At 44.1% G+C, this 14325-nt stretch overlaps 1 protein-coding gene across 2 annotated transcripts in view; it reads right to left on the bottom strand.

Moving 5' to 3' along the window:
- piezo2b (piezo-type mechanosensitive ion channel component 2b) overlaps positions 1 to 14325 on the bottom strand; it is an 825142-nt gene that overhangs the window by 104889 nt on the left and 705928 nt on the right. For both annotated transcript variants that reach the window (XM_078215732.1, XM_078215730.1), the window contains exons 34-36: positions 12927 to 13004; positions 11169 to 11335; positions 704 to 903 (exon numbers count right to left, since the gene is read on the bottom strand). In XM_078215732.1, coding sequence (XP_078071858.1) covers positions 704 to 903; positions 11169 to 11335; positions 12927 to 13004 — 445 coding nt within the window. The remainder of the gene's footprint in view (positions 1 to 703; positions 904 to 11168; positions 11336 to 12926; positions 13005 to 14325) is intronic.

The raw sequence follows: 14325 nt of genomic DNA, 5'->3' as shown, positions 1-14325 counted from the left end.
TAATTTCTATGCTTCGTTGTTGTTAATGGAATGATATTCCCTGATTGGGTTCCATCTCTTTGGTTCAGAATCAGAAATTGTTTCCATGAATTGCTTCATCGTGTAATGTCACTTATGGTTGTATGTTATGCCTATATCTGAAATAGATGTTAGTTTATTTACACCAAACCTCAAATCTGTTTGAGGCTCCTGCTACAAGAATTCTTTGCCCTGAGGTAGCCACACCTGAATGGGCAGTGCTCAGGAATACCAGAACACTGCTACATCCCTAATTGATCATTCTCTTCCTCACTCACACACTTTCATTACCGTTCCCTTTAAGTCACTTACTAGAGCACTGTTGCTGAAGTTTCAGCAGCCTGATTTTCCATTCCCCTGTGCCAATGAGCAATCACTAAGCGTTCATAGTTTACTGGCTAGATGATAATGAGGCTTGAGGATGCATCTTGGGCCTTAGCATTCAGGCACAAGCATTCATCCCTGTGACCAGTGCCCAAGTCATATATACATATTTAATGAAAAACAATAGCCTGAATATTATGTGCATAGAGTTAAGCAAGATCCTTTATAATGAATTCAGTTTTTAAAAATGTTAATGAACATTAGTTAAATTCAGGTCCGGTCAGACTGAATTGAATTTAAATATTTTCCAATAGGATACAAACAATAAAATGTTAGGAACAAGCATTTCTGAAGCAATTACCTGGACAGACTATCATGAGAACCTATAGAATCCGTGCTATCCATTCTCTCAGCACTCACTTCTCGGTTTCCTTCGTGGATCGTTAAAGCAACACATCTGGCACCATCATCATTTCTATCCAGACCTGACTCCCGTGAACTGTGCAATTTCATCTGGTACTTGTAGTAATTATGGATACTGTCACGGCATGGAACATTTCCCTATAGTACAGTAACACAAAAGATGATGAGCAGATTTAAAGGCCGGTTAGTGTAATATGATGTTGTCTATGCTTGCATGGCATTGTAATGCAAAGGTACTCGGCAGAGTAAGTGCTAACAAGCAACCAACCCTGTAGCTAAGTGGCAGTTATCTGTCAATTGACTGAAGTGTGGTTAGGGCCTCAAGAGGTGTGAACACTTAGGAATTTTAAACTGGTGTGAGTCATCTCAGCTCACCTCAGCTGTATTTAAGGCAGTGGTTTTAGCAAGCGCATGACCAGTGAGCTTGCGCCTGCTAGTGGAGAGAGACTGCAGCTAGAGTGAGATTCAGCCAGAGTGAGGGTATCGGAAATTTGGTGCTGAGGGAAAAGAGGTGCTCACTTTGGGAGTAGCGGAGAGGCAGACCTGCGAGGGAGACTCGAGGGCAAGTGAGAAGTAGAAAGAAATTGAACTGTGAAGTCGCAGCCAACAGGTAACTGGTAAGTAGTTTTTCTTTTCTTTTTCTTCTTGGCGTTGTAGTTGTTGTTGTTAAGTTAACTGAAGAGTTAAGTCATGGCAGGAGATCCCAGACTTGTGTCATGCTCCTCTGGTGCAATATGGGAATTCAGGGACCCTTCTGGTGCCCCTGGCTCCTTCACGTGCAGGAAGTGTGTCCAGCTGCAGCTCCTGTTAGACAGCTTGACAGCGCTGGAGCTGCAGATGGATTCACTTTGGAGAATCCGCGATGCTGAGGAGATCGTGCATAGCACGTTCCGGGAGTTGGTCACACTGCAGATAAATATTACTGAGGGAGAGAGGGAATGGGTGACCACCAGACAGAAGAGTAGGAAGGCAGTGCAGGGGTTCCCTGCAGTCATTTCCCTCCAAAACAGATATACTGTTTTGGATACTGTTGGGGAAGGTGGCAGCAGCCAGGTTCATGGCATCGTGGCGGGCTCTAATAAACAGATAGCAGGAAAAAGAGTGACAGAGGTATAGTGATAGGGGATTCAATTGTAAGGGGAATAGACAGGTGTTTCTGCGGACGTAAATGTTGCCTTAAGAGAAAATGCTGGAAAATCTCAGCAGTTCTGGCAGCATCTGTAAGGAGAGAAAAGAGCTGACGTTTAAAGTCCAGATGACCCTTTGCCAAAGCTGGTATGTTGCTTCCCTGGTGCAAGGGTCAAGGATGTCTCGGAGCGGCTGCAGGGCATTCTGGAGGGGGAGGGTGAACAGCCAGCTGTTGTGGTGCATATAGGCACCAACTATATAGGTAAAAAATGGGATGAGGTCTTAGAAGCTGAATTTAGGGAGTTAGGAGTTAAACTAAAAAGTAGGACCTCAAAGGTAGTGATCTCAGGATTGCTACCAGTGCCACGTGCAAGTCAGAGTAACAGTGTCAGGATAGTTAAGATGAATACGTGGCTTGAGGTATGATGCACGAGGGAGGGACTCAAATTCCTGAGACATTGGAACCTGTTGTGGGGAAGGTGAGACCACTACAAATCGAATGGTCTGCACCTGGGCACGACTGGAACTAATGTCCTAGGGAGAGTGTTTGCTAGTGTTGTTTGGGGAGGGTTTAAACTAATATGGCAGGGGGATCGGAACTGATGCAGGAAATCAGAGGGAAGTAAAGTGGGGACAGAAACAAAAGGCATGACGGAGAAAAGTGGAAGGCAGAGAAACCAAAGACAAGAATCGAAAAGGACCACATTATATCATAATTCTGAGAGGACAATAAATGCCAAAAAAACAAGCCTGAAGGCTCTGAGTCTCAATGCAAGGAGCATTTGTAGTCAGGTGGATGAATTAACTGCGCAGTCAATCATTAACAGATATGGTGTAATTGGGATCGGGGAGACAAAACGACTTCAGGAAGTATAGTGGAGAACATGCTTCTGTCTACATCAGCGGGGATGAAGTAGAAATGGTCGAAAGCTTCAAGTTTTTAGATGTCCAGATCACCAACAACCTGTGCTGGTCCCCCCATGCCAACACTATAATTAAGAAAGCTCACCAACGCCTCTACTTTCTCAGAAGACAAAGGAAATTTGGCATGTCAGCTATGACTCTCACCAACTTTTACAAATGCACTATAGAAAGCATTCTTTCTGGTTGTATCACAGCTTGGTATGGTTCCTGCTCTGCCCAAGACTGCAAGAAACTACAAAAGATCGTGAATGTAGCCCAATTCTTTACATAAACCAGCCTCCCATCCATTGATTCTGTCTACACTTCCCGCTGCCTCGGCAAAGCAGCCAGCATAATTAAGGACGTCACGCAATCCGGACATACTCTCTTCCACCTTCTTTCGTTGGGAAAAAGATACAAAAGTCTGAGGTCACATATGAAATGACTCAAGAACAGCTTCTTCCCTGCTTCCATCAGACTTTTGAATGGACCTACCTCGCATTAAGTTGGTCTTTCTCTACACCCTAGCTATGACTGTAACACTATATTCTGCACTCTCTCGTTTCCTTCTCTATGAACGGTATGCATTGTCTGCATAGCGTGCAAGAAACAATACTTTCCACTGTATACTAAAACATGTTGTGGATGTAGCTCTGAAAGCTAGTGGCTTTTGCTACCAAATAAACCTGTTGGACTTTAACCTGATGTTGTGAGACTGCTTACTGTACTAATACATGTGACAATGATAAATCAAATCCAATCTGGCTCTGGGCTGACCAAGGATAGGAACTCAACATCCAGGGGTATTCAATATTCAGGAAAGATGGACGGAAAGGAGAGGGGGTGGGGTAGCGTTACTGGTTAAAGAGGAGATTAATGCAATAGTAAGTAAGGACATTAGCCTGGACAATGTGGAATCTGTATAGGTGGAGCTGTGGAACACCAAAGGACAAAAAATGCTAGTGGGAGTTGTGTACAAACAGTAGTAGTAAGGTTGGGGAATGCATCAAGCAGGAAATTAGAGATGCGTGCAGTAAAGGTTCAGCAGTTATCACGGGTGACTTCAATCTGCATATTGATTGGGCTCACCAAACTGGTATCAATGGGATGGACAATTTCTTGGAATGTACAAGGGATGGTTTTCTTGACCAATATGTCGAGGAACCAACTAGAGAGCAGGCCATCCTAGACTGGGTATTGTGTACTGAGACAGGATTAATTAGCAACCTTGTGGTACGAGATCCTTTGGGAAAGAGTGACCACAATATGGTAGAATTCTTCATTAAGGTGGAGAGTGACATAGTTAAGTCTGAGACTAGGGTCCTGAACTTGAGGAAAGCTAACTTTGATGGTATGAGACATGCATTGGCTAGGTTAAGCTGGCAAAGAATACTGAAAGGGTTGACAGTGGATAGGCAATGGCAGATATTTAAAGAACACATGGATGAACTTAAAACAACTGTACATCCCTGTCTGGTATAAGAGTAAAATGAGGAAGGTGGCTCATCCATGGCTAACAAGGGAAAACAGGGATGGTGTTAAAGCCAAAGAGGAGGCAAATAAATTGGCCTGAAAAAGCAGCAAACCTGAGGACTGGGAGAAATTTAAAATCCAGCAGAGGAGGACACAGGGTGTAATTCAGAAGGGGAAAACAGAATATGAGAGTAGGCCTGCAGAAAACATAACAACTGACTGCAAAAGCTTCTACAGATATGTGAAGAGAAAAAGACGGGTGAAGACAAATGTAGGTCCCTGACAGGTGAATTCATAATGGGCATAAAGAGATGGCAGACCAGCTGAACAAATACTTTGGATCTGTCTTCACTAAGGAGGACACAAATAACCTTCCAGAAATACTATGGGACAGAGGGTCGAGCATGAACGAGGAACTGAAGGAAATCCTTATTACTCAGGAAATTGTATTGGGGAAATTGCTGGGATTAAAACCCCACGGTCTGATGCTCTACATCCTAGAGTACTCAAGGAAGTGGCCTTAGAAATAGTGGACGCATTGGTGATCATTTTCCAGCATTCTATATACTCTGGAAGAGTTCCAGTGGATTGGAGAGTAGTTAATGCAACCCCACTTTTTAAAAATGGAGGGAGAGAGAAAATGGGGAATTATAGACCGGTTAGCCTGACATCAGTAGTGGGGAAAATGCTGGAGTCAATTATTAAGGATGTAATAACTGAGCATTTGGAAAGCAGTGACAGGATAGGTCCAAGTCATCATGGATTCACTAAAGGGAAATCATGCTTGACAAATCTTCTGGAATTCTTTGAGGATGTGACCAGTAGAGTGGACAAGGGTGAACCAGTGGATGTTGTGTATCTGGACTTTAAAAAGGCTTTTGACAAGGTACAATGCAAGAAACTTGCAGTTAAATTAAAGCTCATGGTATTAGGGGTAATGCATTGATGTGGATGGAGAACTGGTTGGCAGACAGGAAGCAGAGTGGGAATAAACGAGTCCTTTCCAGAGTGGCAGGCAGTGACTAGTGGGTTACTGCAAGGTTCAGTGCTGGGACCCCAGCTATTCACAATATACATTAATGATTTTGACAAAGGGATTGAATGCAATATCTCCAAATTTTCAGACAACACTAAGCTGGGTGGCAGTGTTTGTTGTGAGGAGGATACTAAGAGGCCAGAGGGTGACTTAGACAGGCTGACTAAGTGGGTAAATACATGGCAAATGCAATGTAATGTGGATAAATGTGAGGTTATCCCCACTTTGGTGGCAGAAAACAGGAAGGAAGACTATCTGAATGGAGGTAGTTTAGGAAAAAGGGGAAGTGCAGCGTGACCTGGGTGTCATGATAGAACAGTCGCTGAAGGTTAGCATGCAGGTACAGCAGACGGTGAGGAAAGCTAATAGCAAGAGGACTTGAGTATAGGAGTAAGATGTCTTGCAACAGTTATATAGGGCCTTGGTCATAGAGTCATGGCATCATAGAGGTTTACAGCATGGAAACAGGCCCTTCGGTCCAACTTGTCCATGCCACCCCTTTTTTTAACCCCTAAGCTAGTCCCAATTGCTATCGCTTGGTCCATATCTCTGCTTACCCATCTTACTCATGTAACTGTCTAAATGCTTTTAAAAGGACAAAATTGTATCCACCTTTACTACTACATCTGGCAGCTTGTTCATCCTATGTGTGAAAAAATTGCCCCCTGGACCCTTTTGTATCTCTCTCCTCTCGCCTTAAACGTACGTCTCCTGGTTTTAGATTGCCCTGCCTTTGAGAAAAGATATTGACTATCTAGCTGATCTATGCCCTCATTATTTTATAGACCTCTATTAGATCACCCCTAAGCCTTCTACGCTCCAGAGAAAAAAGTCCCAGCCTCTCCTTATAACTCAAACCATCAAGGCCCCGTAGCATCCTAGTAAATCCTTTCTGCACTCTTTCCAGTTCAACAATATCCTTTCTATAATAGGGTGACCAGAATTGTACACAGTATTGCAAGTGTGGCTTTACCAATGTCTTGTACAACTTCAATAAGACGTCCTAACTATTGTATTCAATGTTCTGACCAATGAAACCAAACATGCTGAATGCTTTCTTCACCACTCTGTCCACCTGTGACTCCACCTTCAAGGAGCTATGAATCTTACCCCTCGATCTCTTTGTTCTATTATTCTCCCCAATGCCCTACCATTAACTGAGTAAGTCCTGGTTCGATTGACCATAATGCATCACCTCACATTTATCGAAATTAAACTCCATCTGCCATTCGTCAGCCCACTGGCCCAATTGATCAAGATCCCGTTGCAATCCTAGAAAATCTTCTTCAGTGTCCACTATGTCACCAATCTTGGTGTCATCTGCAAACTTATTAATCATGCCTACTAAATTCTCATCCAAATCATTAATATAAATGGCAAATAACAGTGGAGCCAGCACTGATTCCTGAGTCACAGACCTCCAGTTTGAAAAACAACCCTCTACAAACACCCTCTGTCTTCTGTCATCAAGCCAATTTTGTATCCATTTAGCTACCTCACCCTGGATCCCGTGAGATTTAGCCTTATGCAACAACCTACCATGTGGTGCCTTGTCAAAGGCCTTGCTAAAGTCCATGTAGACAACATCAACTGCACTGCCTCATCTACCTTCTTAATTACCTCTTCAAAAAACTCACTCAAATTTGAGAGACATGATTTTCCACTCACAAAGCCATGTTGACTGTCCCTAATCAGTCCTTGCATCTCTAAATACCTGTAGATTATGTCTCTCAAAATACCTTCTAACAACTTACCCACTACAGATGTGAGGTGAGGCTCACTGGTCTGTAGTTCCCAGGCTTTTCCCTGCAGCCCTTCTTAAACAAAGGCACAACATTTTCCACCCTCCAATCTTCAGGCACCTCACCTGTGACTATCGATGATTCAAATATCTCTGCTAGGGGACCTGCAAATTCCTCCCTAGCCTCCCACAGTGTCCTGGGATACACTTCTTCAGGTCCCAGGGATTTATCTACTTGATGCGCTTTAAGACTTCCAGCACCTCCTTCTCTGTAATATGTACAATCCTCAAGACATCACTATTTATTTCTCCAAGTTCCCTAACATCCATGCTTTTCTCAACAGTAAAAATACTGATGAGAAATATTCATTTAGGATCTCACCCATCTCTTGTGGATTCACATATAGATGACCTTGTTGATCCTTAAGAGGTCCTACTCTCTCCCTAGTTACTCTTTTGCCCATTATGTATTTGTAGAAGCTCTTTGGATTCTCCTTTGCCTTATCTGCCAAAACAATCTTGTGTCCCCTTTTTGCCCTCTTGATTTCTCTTTTAACTCTACTGTTACACCCTCTATACTCTTCAAGGGATCCACTTGATCTCAGCTGCCTATGCACGTCATGTGCCTCCTTCTTCTTCTTGACCAGGGCCTCAGTATCCCGAGTGAGCCCACACCTTGAGTATTGTGTGCAGTTTTGGTCTCCTAGTCTGAGGGGGGACATTTTTGCTATTGAGGGAGTCCAGCAAAGGTTCACCAGACTGATTCCTGGAATGGCAGGACTGACATATGGAGAAAGACTGGATTGACTGGGCTTCTACTCACTGGAATTCAGAAGAATGAGAGGGGATCTCAAAGAAACATATAAAATCCTGATGGGACTGGACTGGCTAGATGCGGGAAGAATGTTCCTGATGTTGGGGAAGTGCAGAACTAGGGGTCACAGTCTAAGAATAAGGGGTAAGCCATTCAGGACTGAGATGAGGAAGAACTTCTTCACTCAGAGTTGTGAACCTGCAGAATTCTCTACCACAGAAAGCTGTTGGGGCCAGTTCATGAGATACGTTTAAGAGGGAATTGGACGTAACCCCTGTGGCTAAAGGATGAAGGGGTATGGACAGAAAGTGGGAATGGGGTACTGAAAGTGCATGATCAACCATGATCATATTGAATGGTGGTGCAGGCTCGAAGGGCCGAATGGCCTACTCCTGCATGTATTTGCCACATTTCTACGACTCCCTGGCCGATTCAGAGAGCGCAGCATCGTTCCCCCAGCATCCCCCAGCCCCCCCACTGGCCACAGTTTCAGAGTGCACAGCATTGCCTCCCTCGCCCCCCACCCCCACCAATCACGGTTGCAGAATGCGCGCAGCGTCTCCCCCGGTCATCCTGCCGCCTTCAGGCCACACACCCTCAGCCCCTTCCCCTTTGGGACTGCCCAGTGCCCAGCAGGCAGTGCCAGGGTGCCCAGTGGGCAGTGCCAAGCCTACTGACGAAGCCATCATGTTTGGTCCCCATTTATGGGGACCATACATGATCCTTGCCAGTGGGGACCTTTATAGCGTTTAATTCACTGCCACCTCTGAAACAAGAATGCCCACCTTGAAGAAGTTCTGTCCTTCTCTCCAATGAGATTTCCATAGCCTTCATTGCTTCCTATTTCCTTTCTTCTGTTTGATCAGGTTTCCACTTAAACTTGCTTTCCTCGTCATATTTCCTTAATCATCAATTTCTCCAGCTCCAATTAAAATTTCACTCTTCATGTTTTGTTCATTATTAAAGGTATCTGAGACATTCAACGTTCCTCAAACCATTGTTCTTGCTGCATCCTGAGATTCTCAATCGACACCATGAGCCACCATATGCACATCCTTGACTTAACTCTTCAGCAGTACTTGGAAATATATCACCGTTCCTTCACTGTCATTAGGTCAAAATCCAGGAACTCACTCTCTAACAGCACTGAGAGTGTAACTACACCTCAGTGACCTCAATGAAACAAGAAGACAGCTCACCAGTACCTTCTCAAGGGTAACTAGGAATGGGCAATAAATACTGGCCTGGCCAGCGACACCCACATCTTAGAAGTGAATTTTTAAAAAACACCCCTGCCTCAATGAGTTTTGCTTCTGCGCCCACTTCTTTGGCCTGCTTAGTATACTCCTTCCACCTGGACCGCTCCCTCTGGCCTCTTACCCTCTTGCCTTTTCATTGAGAATTGCCAGTGCACCATTGGTCATTTCAAACCTGTCCCCCTCACTTACTCTAACCTGTGTCCATCTACTTCTGATGAAAGGTCATCGACTTTAAACAGTGCCAATCAGCCCATCACGTTTGTTGAAATTTGTCACCCTCTGCTGTTGCCTGACTGCTCCTCCTTTCTGAATATTTCCAGCACTTTCTGTTTTATCACAGATGCTGTGATTGGTGGCAAACTGATTTGTTGATGGTATCTTGGACCCTAGGGCTCCACTGGCATAGAAACTGAGGGCAACAATGACCTTGATTGCTACTCGCATCATACCCTAGCAGTACTCTGCGGCTAAGGGTCAGGTTTGAGAAGATAGCACAATTCTCGGGCAGCGTAACTGACATTCCTCATGGCTGAGGTGCAGGTAGGAAAAGCCCTAGATCGGTAGGCCTCGCAAGGGCTGGGAGTAAGTGATAAACTCAGAGGCCTTTTAAATTCACATATTTCCATACAAAGGCACAGCAGCACTTCCTCCTGACTGTAAGAACTTCTGTCAACTCCTCTAACAAAATGGTACTTCTACTAATGCTGCAGCAGCAAAACCTCACCTGAAAGTTGAATGCTCTTGCCTTTCAATAGCACTCGTGATAGAGTGTCTCCTGCGCAGTTGAATGCTTATTCAGCTATACATGTTTAACAGACGGCATTAGTAAGGCAAACAAGGTTCAAAATGGCAGGTTGTGTACTTGTAATATCATCCTTCAAAATGGCATTTGCCCAGCCAGACATTGGCAGAATGGACTAACTCACCTATATTTGTCTCCAGTCATGCCAAAACCAGTGGCACCATTGAACCAAATTTGAGGCTTATTTAAAAATACTATATAATTAGGATTGTTCTGCTCATTTTGTCTAATTGTTAACTATGTTGTGATTCATATATGCTGCTAATTACAAAACAGCTTTTGTAAATGTAACAGTTAATGTGATGTAATTTAGCAATTTCAAAATAGGAAAGTTTTATTTGTAGGGCTAATATCTGCTTGGGAGGAAAAAGGGTCCAAAATGCATTACTTTTCTAACTATAATTGTCACAAAGGATGATCAAGAACTTGATATGGGTTACCAGGAAGGTTGGTTGAGCATACTGGACTTAGAAGATAAAGTTAGACTGGAATAGCGGCAATGGAAAAGTAAAATTCTGGAATTATGAAATGAATATAATTGAAAGGCCTTCTTAACTTTGTAAGCTAATGTTTCTCAATGTAATAGTACAAGTCATTGAGCAACCTAACCAGAAATCCAAAGCTTTAAATATCTCTGCCCTTTCAGTCTCCCATCCAAGACCTCCTCTCCCCATCTAGGTCCTCTGCGTTGCTTTGCTGTCAGGTGGTTGACTGGAACCATCAATCTATAGCAGGTCACCTGTTTGAAGCCTACAACTCTCTGCTGGTATGCTACTTAGGCCCAGGTACAAACAAGTCGAGTGCTGTTGTATTAACTTTGTACCTCATAGAATCCCTACAATGCAGAAGGAGGCCATTCAGCCCACCGAGCCTGCACCAACTCTCTGAAAGAGTGTCTTATCCAGGCCCATCACCCCGCCCTATTCCCATAACCCCACACATTTACCATGGCTAATCCACCTAGCCTGCACATCTTTGGACCATGGGAGGAAACCGGAGCACTTGGAGGAAACTTTTGGAGACAGTCAACCAATGCCAGAACTAAACCCGGGTTCAACCTGTTTGGCTACCATTTCAAAATCACGCCTATTATCATCAAATGGACTAAGTCTGGATAACAGTCATATAGTGAGTGTAAGCATCAGGATAATAAGCTGCAGCATTTTAGAAACAAAATTGATTTTCTTAATTAAATCTTTTCAATCAATAAACAGGATTTTAAGAAAGATTATTCCAATTTGTCATACCTTCTTCACTTCTCTTGTAAGCATACATCTCTCTATCCTCAGCACTGTGGATATATCAATGCACTCTTTTGAGATGGAATTGAGCCATTTTGTAAAACTGTCCACCAGAGCCAAAAAGAGAACCCACGTGAACTTCAGAAGATTAAACACTCGCTTGATAATATTATCTGAGAAAAAAAGAGAAGCATTATTAGAAATAGTCAGTTAAGAATTGTAGGAGTGAATTTAGCCGTTCCAGCACTGATTGCATACAGGAAATTCAGACATGGAAGTAGGCCCTCAAGATTTCTTATCCATTGAAATGAACTAGGCCAATTGAAAAGTTTAAAGCTGGAATTTGTATAGGAATAAGCAGGGCGATTTTCCAACATTGCCGCACCTGGCACAGATTGCGTCGATCCCAGAAAATAGTATGCTGGCCCAAGAATTGGTTACACGCCCGGCACCAAATGATTTTCAATCGTCCTGGCCCCTTTCTACTGGCGCAAACCAGGTGGCACCCAGAAAGAGAATCAGGCTGATTAATATGAGATTGACTTGATTTCAATCACATTAGCAAGTTCAGCACATGATCGACCCCCTCATGGAATGTTCCTCTCTGGCGGAACACCACATGGGCACGAATTAGTACTTGACTCTACCAGCGGAAGTCCCCGGGTGGTCGGGGCATGGCCAGGCAATGCCCATTGGGCAATGTCCACCAGGCAGTGCCCAATGGGCAATATCCACCTGACAATGCCCACTGGACACCCTGACAGTGCCCTCCAGCCACCCTGGCAGTGCCAGTTGAGCACTGCCAGTGTGCCAGGTGCAGTGCCAAGGTATAGGGCCTGAGTGAGGATGGGGCTGAATAGGGACTATGACAGGGGGGCTTGAGTGGGGCTATAACAGGGAGGCCATGACCACGGGAGGTGGAGGGGTGGCTATAATGGCAGAGCACTATGTCCCAGTACCAGCATGCAACTCACCACTCTCCCAAAAAATGACTGTGTGGGAAGATTACAGTCTGGAGCGTGCCTGACAAACTAGCACGGATTGCTCCAGTATTCTCGCCATTATGACAGTTTTCTTGTGAGAAAACTCTGCACGTAGAATCAGATGAAAGGCCGTCGACTTTAACTGTACTGAGTGGCCGAAATTTTCCAGCCTCCTCGGGTGGGTTTTCTGGTGGGGGAGACGGCTTGCCATTTGTTGCTGGCGGTGTCACCAATGTCAAAGGCCATTTGCGTTGCACTGGATGTGCTGCTGAGGAACGCACCCTGGGGGGCTGCCTTCAGCTGGGCCAGAAGATCCCAACTGCAGGAAGGGCCGGAAAATTCCACCCAGTTACTCTTTCCGCTATCTGACCTGTTGTTTATTTCCAGCATTTTCTCTTTTTATTTCAGAGTTCCAGCATCTACACTGTTCTGCTCTTTGATTATTTTGTATTGTTAATAACAGTCATAAAAGATTATTCCAATACTACAATGGTAGGAACAGGCTGGGGTAGATTTTACATGTTTGATGCTGAATTTGGTGCACAGGAATATAGGCATATAGACACGGAGATCAAATATTTGTATCACATGTTCTGTGATATACATGAATGGGACATGTTATTCTCCATGTCTGAACTCTGAAGAGGTATCTTCATTGTGTGAAGCTTGATGGCATTGCTTCTAATTGGTAAACTTTACTCTACAATTGAGAATTGACCTAATTTCTTTTCAAGACCGATTTCTACATAAAGTTGTCTCTATTCTAATTAAAAGGTCATACCTGGTGCATTTGAGTTTTTATTCACTTCTTCTGGTGTTGGCAGCTCTTCTGTCTCTTCACATTCAATTGCAACGTGACCTAACCAAAAGAGTGTAGTGGCATGTGAACAAACTCAACATTGTTCCAGCTGTGTGATCTATGCAATTGCTCCATTTTTTTATATTCCTTCAAACAGACACCTAAGCGAGCTCAGAAATAAGAAGGGTGAAATCACAATGTTGGGAGTGTACTATAGACCTCCCAACAGCCCGTAGGAGACAGAAGAGCAGTTGTGTAGTCAGCTACTGAAAAGGTGTGAAAAAAGCAGGGTAGTTGTGATGGGTGACTGGAAATCCCTTACAGGCAGGTGCTCAGATGGAGTGCAATTTGTTAGATGTGTCCAGGAGGGCTTTTTTGATACAGTATGTTGACAATCCAACAAGGGAGGGGGCCATACTAGACTCTGTATTGGGGAATGAGCCATCGATGTTTCAGTGGGGGAGCATTTTGGGCTTAGCGACCATAATTCCGTAAGATTTCGAGTAATCATGGATAAAGTCACGAAAGGCCCTCGGGTGCGGGTGCTTAATTGGGCGATAGCCAATTACATCCTAATTAGACAGGAACTGGGGAATGTGGATTGGGAGTGGCTATTTGAGGGCAAATCCATGTCTGGCATATAGGAGGCTTTAAATGCCAGTTGATTGTAGTGCAGGACAGACATGTCCCCACAAAAATGAAGGATAGAAATGGCAGGATTCGGGAACCATGGATGATAAGGGAAATTGTTAGCTTAGTCAAATGAAAAAGGTAGTATACGATAGGTCCAGGCATCTAAAAACTGACAAAGCTCTTAAGTACAGTGAAATTATGAAGGAACTTAAACGTGGAATTAGGAGGACGAAAAGGAGCCATGAAATGTCTTTAGCAAACAGGGTCAAGGAGAATCCCAAGGCTTTTTATGCATGTATTAGGAGCAAGAGGGTAGCAAGAGAAAGAGTAGGCCCACTCCAGGACAATGGAGGGAAATTATGCGTGGAACCACAGGAAGCGGGTGAAATCCTTAATGAGTACTTTGCATCAGTAATCACCAACGAGAAGGACATGACGAATGTTGAGGTCAGGGATATGTGTGAACGCCCTTGAGATCGTCAATGTATCAAAGGAGAAAGTGTTGAGTATCCTAAATTGCATTAATGTAGACAAGTTCCCAGGGCCAGCTGGGATCTATCCCAGGTTACAGCGGGAGGCGAGGGCAAGGGGCCTTAACAGATATTTTCACATCCCCATTGACCACAGGCGGTGTTCTAGAGGACAGGGGAATAGCCAATGTTCCCTTGTTTAAGAAAAGAAGCAGGGATAATTCAGCAGATTGTAGGCCGGTGGGCCTGACGTCAGTACTGGGGAAGCTTTTGGAGAA

The sequence above is a fragment of the Mustelus asterias genome, chromosome 7 (genome assembly GCF_964213995.1).
Source record: "Mustelus asterias chromosome 7, sMusAst1.hap1.1, whole genome shotgun sequence".
Lineage (NCBI taxonomy): Eukaryota > Metazoa > Chordata > Chondrichthyes > Carcharhiniformes > Triakidae > Mustelus > Mustelus asterias.
Note: the sequence above shows the minus strand (reverse complement) of the source record. Positions and strands in the feature narration are given on the sequence as shown.